The following is a 13,789-nucleotide window of genomic DNA, read 5'->3' as shown; positions in this document are numbered from 1 at the left end:
GAGTGCTGGGATTAAAGGTGTGCGCCACCACGCCCGGCTGACTCTGAGGAGTTCTGACACAATCAGGATCATTGGAAGGACAGGTTCCAGTCAGACATAGCCAGGGCAGGTAGCACTAGAGATACTCAGATGGCAGTAGGCAAGCTTAAAAACAGAAGCAACAGAAACCAAGGTTTCTTGGAGTCATCAGAACCCGATTCTCCCACCAAAGCAAGTCCTAAATACACCATCAAACTGGAAAAGCAAGATTCAGATATAAAATCACTTCTCATGATAATGATAGATAAATTTAAGAAGGACATAAATAATTCCCTTAAAGAAATACAGGAGATCACAGGCAAAGAGCTAGAAGCCCTTATAGAGGAAACACAGAAATCCCTTAAATAATTACAGGAAAACACAATCAAACAGGCAAAGGAAATGAACAAAACCATCCAGAATCTAAAAATGGAACTAGAAACAATAAAGAAATCACAAAGGGAGACAACCTTGCAGTTAGAAAACCTAGGAAAGAAACCAGGAGTTATAGAGGCAAGCATCACCAACAGAATACAAGAGATAGAAGAGAGAATCTCAGTTGCAGAAGATACCAGAGAAAACATTGACACAACAGTCAAAGAAAGGTGGGAGGTGGCTTATAAGGGAACAACAAAGAGTGAGACTGAATCTTTTGCTTGATATTTATAATTATTGTATCAATTTTGAAGAAGAGGACCTTAAAGTTACTCTTTTTCTGAGATCAATGCTTTTCAAAATCATCACAGCCAATGAACCAGGATCTTACCCTCACCTAATATCTATGCCACCCTCCAAGCAGAACCATTGTTCATTGCAATAGTTGATGAATGACTTCATGGATAGACCATCTTAATACACACACCATTTCTTAAATGAATATAATCCCTGTGGGCTGAGAATTATGACAATCACTCAAGTCAAATAGCTTTGACCATAGCAGGAAATATATATCAAAATAATCGTGCCTACAATTCATTCCTTGGCACAGCAAAACTGTCAACTCTTAGCTTAGCTACTATGGAGGTAAAATCCTTTGGTGATGTGAGAGACATTGAAGTACAGTCTTATTACAATAAAATTCAGTGTCTAAAATTTCTTCTCATTTTTGGTTTGTACCACACACAGTAACAGCCAAGATTTTAAAGCTCTATTATAAACAAAACAATCAAACAAACAAAGACTTTATTTATGTTCATTTAATAATGTGTCCATCTTTTTTATGATTGGTAATATATATATATATTTGCTGAATATAATAAAAAAGTTATTTCAACTAAAAAAAATCGAGAGGAAAATGAACCATAAAAATTGCCATAATGAAGCCTACAATTTTGTATGCTAATTGAATAATTTTGAAAAGTGAAAAAAAGAATATCACAGTTCAATATATAGACTAAGATATTTGCATAATGAAATCTATAAGTGATGTGCAATTATATTTAACTGATATGTAGTTCCTTTTTCATGAGATGCTTTGGATTACATTGATAAAATTTATAATGGCTTTGTAATATTTTATAGGTGGGGAAATTAAAAGTACAGTGTGTGATTTGTGCACTCCAAGATTAAAATATGTAAAGGTTTGAGTCTGTCATGTCTGCTGCTTCTGTGTAGAGTCATTTTGTTAATAAGATAAAGATTGTAGATATTTCTTTTTGTTTTTCTTTTTTTGATCATTCCTCATCTTTTTAAAATTCTTTTTTAGAAAATTATTTACAATCCATCAGTTGCCCTCTGTCCCTATTCCCCCTCCCACAATTACTTGTGCCATTCCTCCTTTCCTGTCTCAGAGAGGATGCTCCCCCACACTGGGCTTTCCTCCTCCCCAGGGCCTCAAGTCTTTCCCACTGAGGCCAGACCAGACAGTTCTCTGCTGTATATGTGTCAGGGGCCTCAGACCAGCCTGTGTATACTATTTGGTTGGTAGCTGAGTGTCTCAGAGCTTCCATGAGTCCAGATTAGTTGAGACTGCTGGTCTTCCTATGGGGTCGTCCTCCTCTTCAACTTCTTCCATCCTTCGCCTAAATCAACCATAGGGGTCCTCGACTTCAGTCCAATGGTTGGGTGTAAGTATCTGCATCTGTCTCAGTCAGCTGCTTATTGGGTCTTTCAGAGGACAGCCATGCTAGGCTCCTGTCTGTAGTGTCAGGGCTTGGTGTCTCCCCATGAAGTGGATCCCCAGTTGGGCAGTCACTAGACTGCCTTTTCCTCAGTCTTGTCCCCATTTTTGTCCTTTTAGACCATCTTGTTTAGGAGAACACTTGTTTAATTTTCCTCAGGTAGTGTCTCATTCCTGGTCAGTAAAATTCTCAAACTCTTCATCTTAGCCCTGTCTTTTCAGAGAGAAATCATCTCTAAAATTACTGTTTGGGGACATACATCCTCAGATGTCTGAAATCTGAAATTGTGAAGTCTTAGAATCATGACATTTCTTACCACCACCACCACCACTATGGACAGCATCTCATGTTTTACTGGATTTACTGCACAGAATTACTGGGATTATAGGCATGTAGTATCATACTCAGTTTATGTGGTGCTAGGTTTAAACTCAGAGCCTTGTGTAGATGAAAACGATGCTCCTCTATCTAAATAGCATCCTCAGTCGTGTTTTCTGTGATTAAAAAAAGTTAGAGGCCAGTGAAATGAATGATTCAATGAGTGAAGGCACTTACCACCAGGCCTGAGGCCCTGGGATTAATCTTGGAACCTGTATGATGGAAAGAATTAACTAGCTCCTGCAAGTTGTTCTCTGACCTCCGTACCTGTTTGTTGTCTGTGAAGTATGTGTGTCTTTAAGATAAGACTCAAGTACAGACATGCAGCTTGTAAAGCTCGATCCTTACCATATTATCCTCAGATATCTGCCAACTCTGACTCTAAGGATGCCTTAGGAACTTTTTAGAAAAAGGACATTGCAAATAAAACAGCAGAACCATTGAACCAGTGTCTCCAGAAAAAAAAAAAATTTTTTTTTTTGCTCGTTCAGAGCAACAAACTCCTGTAAAGCTCTGTAGAATCTCTTTGCCAATTTTCTTACAATTCTCACTTTTCTTTCATTTTCAATAGTCTTTTTTAATTAGAAAATAATCATGAGATTAAACTGGCTGAAAGCAGATTGCAACAATAATGTTTAAATCTAGATGGAATTAACATATAGGCTTATGTGATATGTGTGGGTGATCTTTAGATTAGGACTTTTTCACTCTTTCATTTACTGGGCACATGGAAGGCATTCAATAAGTGTTCCCATTTCTTCTGTGAACATCTGTCTTGTGGTCGCATTCCTGAAGAGCTGCTACACTAGTAGTAGGAGATGGACCTTCTGTTCTCTGAAAGCATGGAGTATTCTGAGCCACATACCAACTCAAATTCTCCTTTAACTCTATACAAATGGAAATTCCCTTGATACAGTCCTGCTGTTTGATCATTATACAAAAATTTCTCTCAGTAAGTCTAGGTCATAGTGTTTTATTATTATGGAATTATTATTATTCCATAATTACTTTGCTTATTTGATTACTTTTAGTTAAATGATGCCTTCCTTGGTAACCTTACCTAAACGTATTCATGTCTATGCTTTCACATGCATAAGTCGTATCATTTTTTTTTGTTTGTCATTAGTGTTTATTACTTTCAAATATAATATGTATTTTCATTTTGTTTACTGCTCCCTTCCCTACTGGAGTCTATATAACTTGCATTCAGAACAGTTCCCATCCCATTGTAGGGCTTGTAACAACATTCTTGCAGCTATGCACGTCTTCTACAGAGCAGGACTTATGTTCAATAAAGAAGTAGCTGTTTACCCTCAAATAAATTGTCATGTCACACAACAGGAGCTTATCTTGCCTGGAAAATTATTATTGTTAGCACACCAGGTTCTTAACCGGTCTATGATTGTAGATGATTATGGTTGACTTCTCTACCCACCACCTCAAGAGCTTGTGTAGCATCTCCCTGCGCTGTGGATGCTATCTAAAAGGGAAGCTTCCAGCTCAGTTCCAGCTTGATATCTCTGTTCTGTATCCAAACTGTTTGTTTTCTTCTTGTCTACAGACTACAGTTTTTAATGCTTTCATACCTTATCCCGTTTGTTTATTATTTATTACTACAAATTAAGATCAAGTCATTATTCCTTTATCATTAAGAATTTTTTGTATTTTATTAGTATTTTTTAATATTTTAAGCTCTAAAAATTCTTTAAAAATAGATGCAGAGAAAATTGAAGATAATGTTGCTGAAATAATGAAAAACATTGAGAAACACGTATGAGAAAAGTTTGTAGAAAATGAGCTCAAGCAGTTTGGGTTTAGTGTTTATTCACTTTGTGTTTCCTTTTAATGCTAATGCTGTTTTTATTCTCTATAAAAACATTTCCAAAACTCACAACCATCTAATTTCTAAAGCAGAAGGTCTATAGATTATTAAAATTTCAAGTATTTCATATGTAGCAGGTGTATTAAGAGAAATAGAATTGTTTCTCTTAGATATCCTAAGGTAAATATGCACCATATATTAAGGCAAACTGCATAGTGTAGTTTAATATGGACTTACTTAGTAAAAGACACTGAAATATTGTAGTACTTCAAAAGTCTCTGCAATCTAAATGTGTATGTTTACTTGACATATAATTGTTACAAGTTTGCTTTGGTTTTTATTTTCCCCAAATGGCAAGACAAATCTCAGTTCCAGAGTCATAAATAGGCTTAAAGATCAGTACTTTTGTATTAATTATGGATCTTCCCGGTTTCCCTTCATTTATTATAACTATTTCATTTTCTTTTAAAAATACCTTCAAATTAGTGGTTATTTAACTAGAATTTCTAAATCATGCTTGTTTGTTTTATTCCCTTGCTAGAATCTATTGCATTTAAATTACCTACTTAATGCGATTATTCCCTTCAAGTACTAAGTGAGCATGTCTTATCCTTTTTGTTTGTTTGTTTGTTTGTTTGTTTGTTTAAGAAATTGGAGCACTACTTTGTACCTCACAAGAGAACAAAGCAAACATTTTTATCAGGTACCTACTACAAAGCAAATAAATCAACTTGAAAGCTGATTGAATGAAAACCTCAAAATAGTGACAGAAACAAAAGCACTTGACAAAAGTGCTTCTCTAACTCAAAAGTTATAGCATGAGGAAAGACCAAAAATGCGTTCTCTGAAGACAGACTGACTGTGACTAACAAATAGCACAATCTAATAGTGAACATGAAGCCAGCCATCATTGTCTCCAGAGATAAGGAAACACTGACAGACAGGTAAAAGACATGCATTTAAAAAGAGGTTTAATTTATGCTGAATAGGCATAGGGAAGGGTAAGACAGATGTGTGTTAAAGGAACCAGAATCAGAGAAAAGTACAAATTCTCAGAGCATGAATCTGAAGTAGATTAAAAAAATAAAAACAACAGGTAGGGCAAAGAAACAGCACTAAAATAAACCTTCAAATTCTTGAAAGCATTTGTAGCATTAGAGTTACAAGTAATCATAATATCTTCAAATGCTATGGTAAGAGTAATATCACTTTAGAATTGTATATTCAACTAAAATGAGGATAAATTAAGTATATGTTCAGAGAAATAGGGAAAAGAATTCTTTGCTTAGTTAATTACTAAAGGATCTATGTCACAAAAGAAATTGGATTCACAGCACTGGCAAGAACTGTCTAAACCAACATTAAACAACACATTTTGGATAGTGGGTGTGGGTCAAATTTTTAGGAGGCAAGAAAGTTTTCTGTCCCCTAATTGGGAGAATATGATTGCCAACTTTTAGTTTTAGCTATAGGAACAGTTTGAAAAGCATGCTTTAAGCATATGGATTCTGCCTTCCTCATTACAGTCTCTAGTTAACGTGGACAAAGGAAAAAAGAACAAAACCTAAGAAATGATTATGATTCATTAAAATTGGGGGAAAATGTGGTGTTACGACTAGAGAGATTGCTCAGTGGTTAAGGGAGCTGGCGGCTCTTGCAGAAGACCCAAATTTTATCCCCAGCACCTACACAGAGGCTCACAACTGTCTGTAACTAGTTTCTTATGACCTGATACACTTTCCTGGTGTTTGTGAGCACCAATTATGCAAGTGGTATATAAATATATATATATATAGGAAAGAGTGTCATGACAAATACGGTCTGTATTGATATTGTTTCTTTAGTTTTATCTTTTAGTTTTATAAAAGAACAGCTTTCCCTAATCCCTGTGATTTTACATGAAAGTATTTGTTCATTATGCTATCATTATGTCTGATGTGTGGTAGGTTCTCAATAAATATTTGCAAATGGAAAGAGAATGTTGCTGTCACTCTTTTTATTACCAGGCAATCTTCCTCCAGATTGTAGTTGATACCATGAAATTAAAGATTCTATCTCAGAGTTCACTCTCATTCACTGTTTCTTAACAGAAATGTCTCTTCAAAGAGCTGTTGATTTTTCTTTCCCCTTCCTTAAACTTGAGGACCAGCAGAATACCGGATTTTCCCGAGTCTTCTGAAACTTAAGATACTAGAAGAAACCCTATCACAGAGGCAAGGATGTATTCAACTAGAGAAGTCATGAAATTGATCGTGTTAAACTTGAACTTCTGTCGGGAATAAAGAACACATGCGAGAAAAATGTTGCTCAAGAAACAAGCTCGGGAAACAAACATTATTCCCATCAACTAACTGTACCTATCACTATTTCATTTAGGAAAAACAATTTGACAAGTATGATCTTTGTTTTATAGAAATTTCTCAAGAGATACAAAACTTTCAGCCTGCAGTTTACTTCACCATAGCTTGAAAATTTCATGAGAGTTTATTCACTAGTCAATATCCATATGCAAAGAAACTGGTCTATCAAAATATGTTTCCAGTATTCTAGAACTTCTTATTTGGTCTGAAATGAACTTTTCTTCTATGTTGACATTATCTTCCTAAATTCAGTATCAAATTCTTTCTTATTCAAGATTAAATGCCAATTGTGAATTCTGTTGTCAAAGTGTTCAGTGATCTTTATGACTGTGTTTTCCAGTGTAGATTTGTAGCCCTTTGCTTCATATAGGTAGTATTGTGTGATAAGTTAATTCCCTAGCAAAATGTCAATCTTCAGGAAGCCACTAAAGAACGAGCTCCTAAGATGCAGAAATCTGTCTCCCAAACACTGAGGAAGGTTGTATTGTCATTTTTGATATTACAACTGTGGAAAAAAAAGTACCTCAATCATCTACCACTTTGAGTAGAGGTTTTTTTCCTCAAGGGGCTTTCAGAAAGTAGCATTTTTATAACACAACTAAACTGTATGTTTTCCTAATGGATGCTCTGAGTATTGTCTTTTTCAGTAGTAGAATCTCATTGTATGATTATAGATAAAGTACATTTTAGGCTTCTTTTACCTTTGTCTGAAGTAAGACTTAACACCTAACAAAAAGAATAGGATACGCCAGGCCTGGTGGCCCACACCTTTAATCCCAGCACTCGGGAGGCAGAGGCAGGTGGATTTCTGAGTTCGAGGCCAGCCTGGTCTACAAAGTGAATTCCAGGACAGCCAGGGTTATACAGAGAAACCCTGTATCGAAAAACCAAAAAAAAAAAAAAAAAAAAAAAAAAAAAAAAGAATAAGATAGGATGTTCATTTTTCAAATTTTAAATACATTGTTCTATTAAATGTGTCTTTGTAAACTTGTTTGAATTTGTATAGCTTTTTTGCATATGGGTTAGTATTGTAAAACCTGTAAATAGTAGCAGTCATATTCTTTTGAAAATATTAAACTGAAAGAATGAACTGAAAAATACATTGTAAGAAGAACAAGGAAGTCTACTTATTTAGTTTCACTATAAACGGATCATTTTATGTTGATATTATGATCTCTTCTAATATCAGAATATATAATATTTAATAAAGATTTTAGCTCACTAGTTTCTAAATAGAGGTTACAATTATTAAGTATATTTAAAGTTTTTGAATTTAGTTTCTATTTTGTAGGTATGAGTGTTTTGATGTATGTATGTCTGTGTACCATGTGCATGCCTGGTGCCCTTGAAGGTCAGAGGGTATTGGATTCCCCAGAACTGTAGTTCCAGATGAGTGTGAGCTGCCATGAGGGTGCTGAGAACCAAACTCAGGTCTTTTGCAATAGCAACCCGTGCTGTTAACTGCTGAACCATTTCTCTAGCTCACAATTTTAAAACATTTTAAAGCGTAATATATATTTTATTTCACCTCCTGATTGATAGATGTCAACCCTAGTAGAAATCCAAAAGAATTCCAGGAATGTGCTAAAGTATACTGTTGGCATTTCCATTTGTATAGTCATCAGTTTCTATATTCTATCGCTTTATGTCTCAATTCTGTCTATGTCACATGGTTTCTTTATATCCGGAGAGTTAAGACATCACTTGAGACTTAAAGGTGAAAGGATTAAGTGCTATATGTTAGTTTATCTGTATTTTGATTTTATATTATAGAAAATATATTTTGATTCATAGTTCTAGTTCAAATCAATGATGGTGATGTTAATTGATGATCACATGTAAAAGAATAGCATTTTTGAGTATTTTTGATCTAAAGTTAATTTTAAAAATAAATATAACAGTTTACAGAGGTAAATTATTTAGACATAGTTTAGAATCTTAAAACTTACATAATATTTTATAGTGTCAGTGTTAGCAAATTTTCATAATTCTTTTGAGTCAGGAAACTGGATACTAATAGGGAAGGGGATAAGGTGGCTGCACATACCTAAAACGTCATGAACTTTATGAACAGTACTTTATGAACAGTACCTGTCATTGTGATAAGCTGAAAGTAACATTTCTAGATAATTCTTAGATGTACAAAAGTTAGATTTTAGATTATAAAATGACTCCAAAATGTATTTTATATTTCTTTACATTTATATGTTAAATTCTTACCCACTCTACAGTACATCTGTTTGTCTGTGCCTCTCTTCCCTCCTACCAGGTTTTAAAAAAATATTTTTTTTCATTCCCAAGTCCAGCTACAGTACAGGGTATAAACTTGTCTATCTCTGGAAGACAGCTTCTGTGTGCTCTCAAAAAACACTTACATAAGAATGTAATACTGGTGTCTTTTTTTTTTTCTATGGTTTTAGAGATAGGGTTTCTCTGTATAGCCCTGGCTGTCCTGGAACTCACTTTGTAGACCAGGCTGGCCTCCAACTCAGAAATCCGCCTGCCTCTGCCTCCCAAGTGCTGGGATTAAAGGCGTGTGCCACCATTGCTAGGCTTCCATTTTTTTTATTAGGTATTTTCTACATTTACATTTCAAATGCTTTCCCGAAAGTCCCCTATACCCTCCCCCTCCCTGCTCCCCTACCCACCCACTCCTACTTCTTGGCCCTGGTGTTCCCCTGTACTGGGGCATATAAAGTTTGCAAGACCAAGGGGCCTCTCTTCCCAGTGATGGCCGACTAGGCCATCTTCTGCTACATATGCAGCTAGAGACAGGAGCTCTGGAAGCACTGGTTAGTTCATATTGTTGTTCCACCTATAGGGTTACAGACCCCTTCAGCTCCTTCGGTACTTTCTCTAGCTCCTCCACTGGGGGCCCTGTGTTCCATCCAATAGCTGACTGTGAGCATCCACTTCTGTGTTTGTCAGGCACTGGCATAGACTCACAAGAGACAGCTATATCAGGGTCCTTTCAGCAATAGTGTCTGCGTTTGGTGGCTGATTATGGGATGGACCCCCGGGTGGGGCAGTCTCTGGATGGTCCATCCTTTCATCTCAGCTCCAAACTTTGTCTCTGTAACTCCTTCCATGGGTGTTTTGTTCCCAATTCTAAGAAGGAGCGAAGTGTCCACACTTTGGTCTTCATTCTTCTTGAGTTTCATGTGTTTTGCAAATTGTATCTTGGGTATTCTGTTTCTGGGCTAATATCCACTAATCAGTGAGTGCATATCATGCGAGTTCTTTTGTGATTGGGTTACCTCACTCAGGATGATACCCTCTAGATCCATCCATTTACCTAGGAATTTCATAAATTCATTGTTTTTAATAGCTGAGTAGTACTCCATTGTGTAAATGTACCACATTTTCTGTATCCATTTCTCTGTTGAGGAACATCTGGGTTCTTTCCAGCTTCTGGCTATTATAAATAAGGCTGCTATGAACATAGTGGAGCATGTGTTCTTCTTACCGGTTGGGACATCTTCTTGATATATGCCCAGGAGAGGTATTGCTGGGTCCTCCGGTAGTACTATGTCCAATTTTCTGAGGAACTGCCAGACTGATTTCCAGAGTGGTTGTACAAGCTTGCAATCCCACCAGCAATGTAGGAGTGTTCCTCTTTCTCCACATCCTCACCAACATCTGCTGTCACCTGAATTTTTGATCTTAGCCATTCTGACTGGTGTGAGGTGGAATCTCAGGGTTGTTTTGATTTGCATTTCCCTGATGATTAAGGATGTTGAACATATAAAATAATTTTTATTTGAATGTTGTGTAAGGAATTATTTACCTGGTAATGCTTCGTTAGTAGTTGTTGTTTGTAGTGTTACACATTTTTACCCATAAAAATTCTCTATATTCTTTTTTCTTATTCTCCCATATTAATAACATATCTGTACACTTTTATGAAAAGGTCCTCATTAGTATTAAATAGTAAGATTTACTTTATCTACTAAATCAAGGTTAGATTTAAGTGTAAGTGGTCCTGCTACATGAAAAACTGGCCCTCTGAGACAACATCACCCTGCATCCTCTTTTCAACAGCAGCAACTGATGCTGAATAACTGTGTGTTCTGTGCAAGAAATACACATGAGTTTACCCTCTATCCCTGATCAACTTGCTTTTGCCTTCTTTCCTAGGAAGTGTGTAGAGAGCTCTGGTGCCTCAGCAAAAGCAACCGCTGTGTTACCAACAGTATTCCAGCTGCTGAGGGGACACTGTGTCAGACTGGGAATATTGAGAAAGGGGTAAGTACAATGATTTGTTAATTGTTTGGCACATAGATTAAACTTGTCAATTTCCAGTGCTGATGTCTACACACTGGACATCTATATCACTTAAGATGTACTTTGAAATAATATATTTCTAATCAAGTAGTAGTTGTCCTATCTTTATGTCTACAAATGTGCCTTATGAAATACAAGGAGTTAACTTTTTTGTGTCAGTTTCATAAAAAAAGAATAAAAATAAAATAAAACAAAGCACTTTATTAGACATGGAAATTATGGCTAGATAATATTATTTTATATTCGTCTGACTTTAAAAAAATCTTCTCTAAGGATTGTTTATGCAGGGCTGGGGATATAACTGAAATGTTGAGCACTTTCCTAAAATGTATAAAGGTCTGGGCTCAATTTTCATCGCCACAGAGAAAAAGACCTGTTCAAACAGAAAAAATAGTTATATCCTGCTACAAACATTCTCTGGAATTGTTATATACATAAATTCTAGAATTTATTCTATGGAGTGAATTTATAACTAATACTTGTCATCTCTTCTCTGTTCTGCTTTCTTCCATGTGAGCTTGGCTACTTTCAACAAAGATCACACTGAATTTCAGCTTGCAGTGGGATACTTAAATAAAAAGAATGAAAGTTTTTGGGCAGCTGTCACAGTTTATTAATTCTTGCTGACGGCTTCATTCAGGACCCATGACCTAGTGCCATGTTGATGGCTTTTCCATGCTGTGTTTGGAAATGTTGGTAAATTATGCTAAATATAAGAATTGGTAAGGCTGTTTTTAAAGGATTAGGGATTTTTTTTTTCAAAATTTGTAAGTAGCCAATAAAAATACAGAGACCTTCATACACTACAAAAATTCTTTCTCTTGCTTTTTTCTTTCACTGAAGTAATAGAAAATATTAGGAACCACATTCTTGAAACAACAGCCTAGGTTTATTTTGGACTGCTGGTCCTTGTCAAGGACAAGCAGCAATTTACATCCATCTGCAAAGAAATGTACAAGTGAAGGAGGAAGCTGCAGTGGGGTCTGTTGCTTTGTTAGCCACTCACTGACTGACTGACTGACTGACTGTTCTTTCACGGTCTGGCCTAGTTACAGTTTCTCTTCCCCGAGAATAGCACTATCAATAGACTTCGTGCGTTTTTCTTTTACTTCATTTTTTAAGCTGGAAAATATTTGTCTTTAAATATTCATGACCTACAGATGTAACTCAGAGATAGAATACTTGCCTAGCATTCATAAGGACTTGGGTTTGTCTCCTAGCACTGCAGAAAGAGACAATGAGTAAACATCTCCTTCTGACGGACAATCTAAAAGTTATATCATCTTCAGTTATTAGTAATTATAATATGAGTGGTGGCTATTTGAATATACATGGCTCAATGTCACTAATCACTTAAACACATTTTAGTGTGTGTGCGCTGTACTTGATAGCAGGCCTTTAACTATCACATCATATAACTATATATGCATATATGTGATGAAGACTGAATATCTCTTAGAAATTACAAATTTGGAGGATGCTCAGAAAACATTTACAAGTGCACAATACTGGATTTAAGTTATTTAAGTAAATAGAGTAAGGATTATTCTTAAACATGAATAAAATAAGCATAGATAAAACAATGTGAATAAAATAGGGCAAATATATATTTCCTTCTTAATGGCTTACAGTGTGTTTTGTTTTTCAAGACACTGTTTCTCTGTGCAGCCTTGACTGTTTTGGAACTAGCTCTGTATACCAGGCTGACCTTGAATTCAAGAGATCTGCCTACCTCTGCTTCCCAAGTGTTGGGATTAAAGGTGTGTGTCACCACCACTTGGCTAAGGCTTATATTCTTAATTTAGTAGACTTTCAGATTCCCCCTTTTTTTTCAAATGAAGCCTGCATAATTTTAACAAATGCATTTGAAATGAGGATGGTTCTGGTTTCATAAGCTCCATACTGGTCCTTAGTTTGTCTTCGTAGACCTTACTAGCTCCCAGACCAAACCTCCACAGACCAGACTTCCACAGAATAACCTGGACTCCCTGAGAAACTACTAAGAACCTTTACAAGTACAGTAATGGTTGTGAGTTAAGATGTCAGTTTTATTCACGACACAATAGTGTACTATCGTAAGGTCATTATGGTGGCTGTCATGCTCTAAAGCTAATAGATAAAGCACATCTTAGTCATTTTCTCAGAAGCATGGATGATGGATAGTTTTAGGAATAGTGCTAACAAACCTTAAAGTGAATGAACCTGAGGGTGGGAAAAACCCAATGCAGATTCCTACCTAGAGGAACAATATAAAAAAAAATTTAGTTCAAAGTCTCAACAAGAATGAATATATGAAGTGTGATGAGGGCATGTGCCAGTAATTGCCATTATTTGTGAACTGTGGGTTCTAAGCTAGCCTGGGCAGTTTAGTGAGATTAGTCAATATAAACTTTAACGGTGAGTGATTGCTGAGGATAGCTTAGAGAAATAATATTTTACTTGGCATGTATGAAGTCCTAGTACAATAGGATATCATGTGTGTATATGCACACACATGCAGACACACAAAATTTCATTTTTTTCAAAAAGACTTTAGAGAACTAAATTAACCTGCATTTTACATAAAAAAGGGTGGGGGGAAAGATGAGTAGGCTGAGTTCTTTTTTAACTCATTGACTATATTTACTACTTATTTCTATAAATTTTTGTTATTAATAGTGACTTAGAGCTTTTATTTGAAATTCAAATGTTTATTTGGAAATGAAATCAGAACTCAGGACTCAGAATTTTGAATGAAAAAATAAAAAACCATTCTTAGGCCTGGTGACAAAATTAAAGTGGAAATTTCAATTGATCTGATCAACCTT

The 13,789-nt window shown here is 35.7% G+C and overlaps 1 protein-coding gene across 4 annotated transcripts in view; it reads left to right on the top strand.

Moving 5' to 3' along the window:
• The window catches only part of Adamts6 (ADAM metallopeptidase with thrombospondin type 1 motif 6), a 209,633-nt gene that overhangs the window by 100,825 nt on the left and 95,019 nt on the right, over positions 1-13,789 (top strand). For 3 of the 4 annotated variants that reach the window (XM_085830867.1, XM_085830868.1, XM_021180030.3), the window contains exon 12: positions 10,836-10,943. In XM_085830867.1, the coding sequence (XP_085686993.1) occupies positions 10,836-10,943 (108 nt within the window). The remainder of the gene's footprint in view (positions 1-10,835; positions 10,944-13,789) is intronic. The other variant, XM_085830869.1, reaches the window with a different exon arrangement.

This window comes from Mus caroli, unplaced genomic scaffold (assembly GCF_978045245.1).
Source record: "Mus caroli unplaced genomic scaffold, Mus_caroli_1 scaffold_15, whole genome shotgun sequence".
Taxonomy (NCBI): Eukaryota; Metazoa; Chordata; class Mammalia; order Rodentia; family Muridae; genus Mus; species Mus caroli.
The sequence above is the reverse complement of the archived record's forward strand: the minus strand, read 5'-3'. Positions and strand labels throughout refer to the sequence as shown.